The 842-nt window shown below is 52.4% G+C and overlaps 1 protein-coding gene across 1 annotated transcript in view; it reads right to left on the reverse strand.

The window, feature by feature from the left end:
- Positions 1-493: 493 nt before the first annotated feature.
- The window catches only part of LOC129852827 (uncharacterized), a 5,933-nt gene continuing 5,584 nt past the window's right edge, over positions 494-842 (reverse strand). Inside the window, exon 5 of the mRNA XM_055918472.1 lies at positions 494-560. Coding sequence (XP_055774447.1) covers positions 494-560 — 67 coding nt within the window. The remainder of the gene's footprint in view (positions 561-842) is intronic.

Here is an 842-nt window from a genome sequence, read left to right on the forward strand (position 1 = left end):
GTCTATGCCTGCTGAGGCTGAAACACTGTGCCATGTCATTGTTCTTACATGTCCCTCTCTCTCGCTTCCGCTTCTCTTCTCTCCTCTCCTCCTCCTCTCATCTCCTCTCCTCTTTTCTCCTCTCCTCTCTCTCGCTCGCTCCCCCTCTTCTCTTCTCTCCTTTCCTCCTGTCCTCCTCTCTCATCTCCTCTCATCTCTTCTCCTCTCTTCTCCTCTATACTGACAGCTGGGATCCATCCTGCCCTGTGTCCAGCCGTCAGCCAGATCTCCTTTGAAAGGCGGTGATGGAGGCGAGGCTTTAAAACTTTACGGCCAAAACTCTGGTACCACATGGCGTTTCAGTATCACCGCTGCTAGCGGGACCACCGATTTATGGCTCATGACATATTTAATTTGTAACCAAACACTTCCCCTTCCCCTCGTCCGCCTCAGAACTCTGGAAAACGTCTTGTTTTCTCAGGTCAGGGGTTAAACAAAGGAAACACTGTGCTGGCTAGAAGAAGGGGGCAGAGCTGGAGGTGTCATGGCCACCGCCTCCTCTCAGGCCGACACAGGGCAGACTGAGGGACACGCTAGGGTCAGAGGTTTAGCTGTGATATCCGGCAGGGGGCCAGGCTGTTACAGAAGCCAGTAAAAGACAGGGAGCAGATACAATCCCCACTGATACCCACTGCATCTCAAATGATGACATGTTCACATTACAGGCTGGATTCTCTTACCCCTCTCTCCACAATATGTCCACTTGGTTGTTGGGCATGACATCTTTACAGCCCCATTGGTCATAAACCCCAAGGGGCAGTCCCTAAACACTGTTACACGCCCCACTGGCTCCTCCACTCTGA

The sequence above is a fragment of the Salvelinus fontinalis genome, chromosome 4 (genome assembly GCF_029448725.1).
Source record: "Salvelinus fontinalis isolate EN_2023a chromosome 4, ASM2944872v1, whole genome shotgun sequence".
NCBI lineage: Eukaryota > Metazoa > Chordata > Actinopteri > Salmoniformes > Salmonidae > Salvelinus > Salvelinus fontinalis.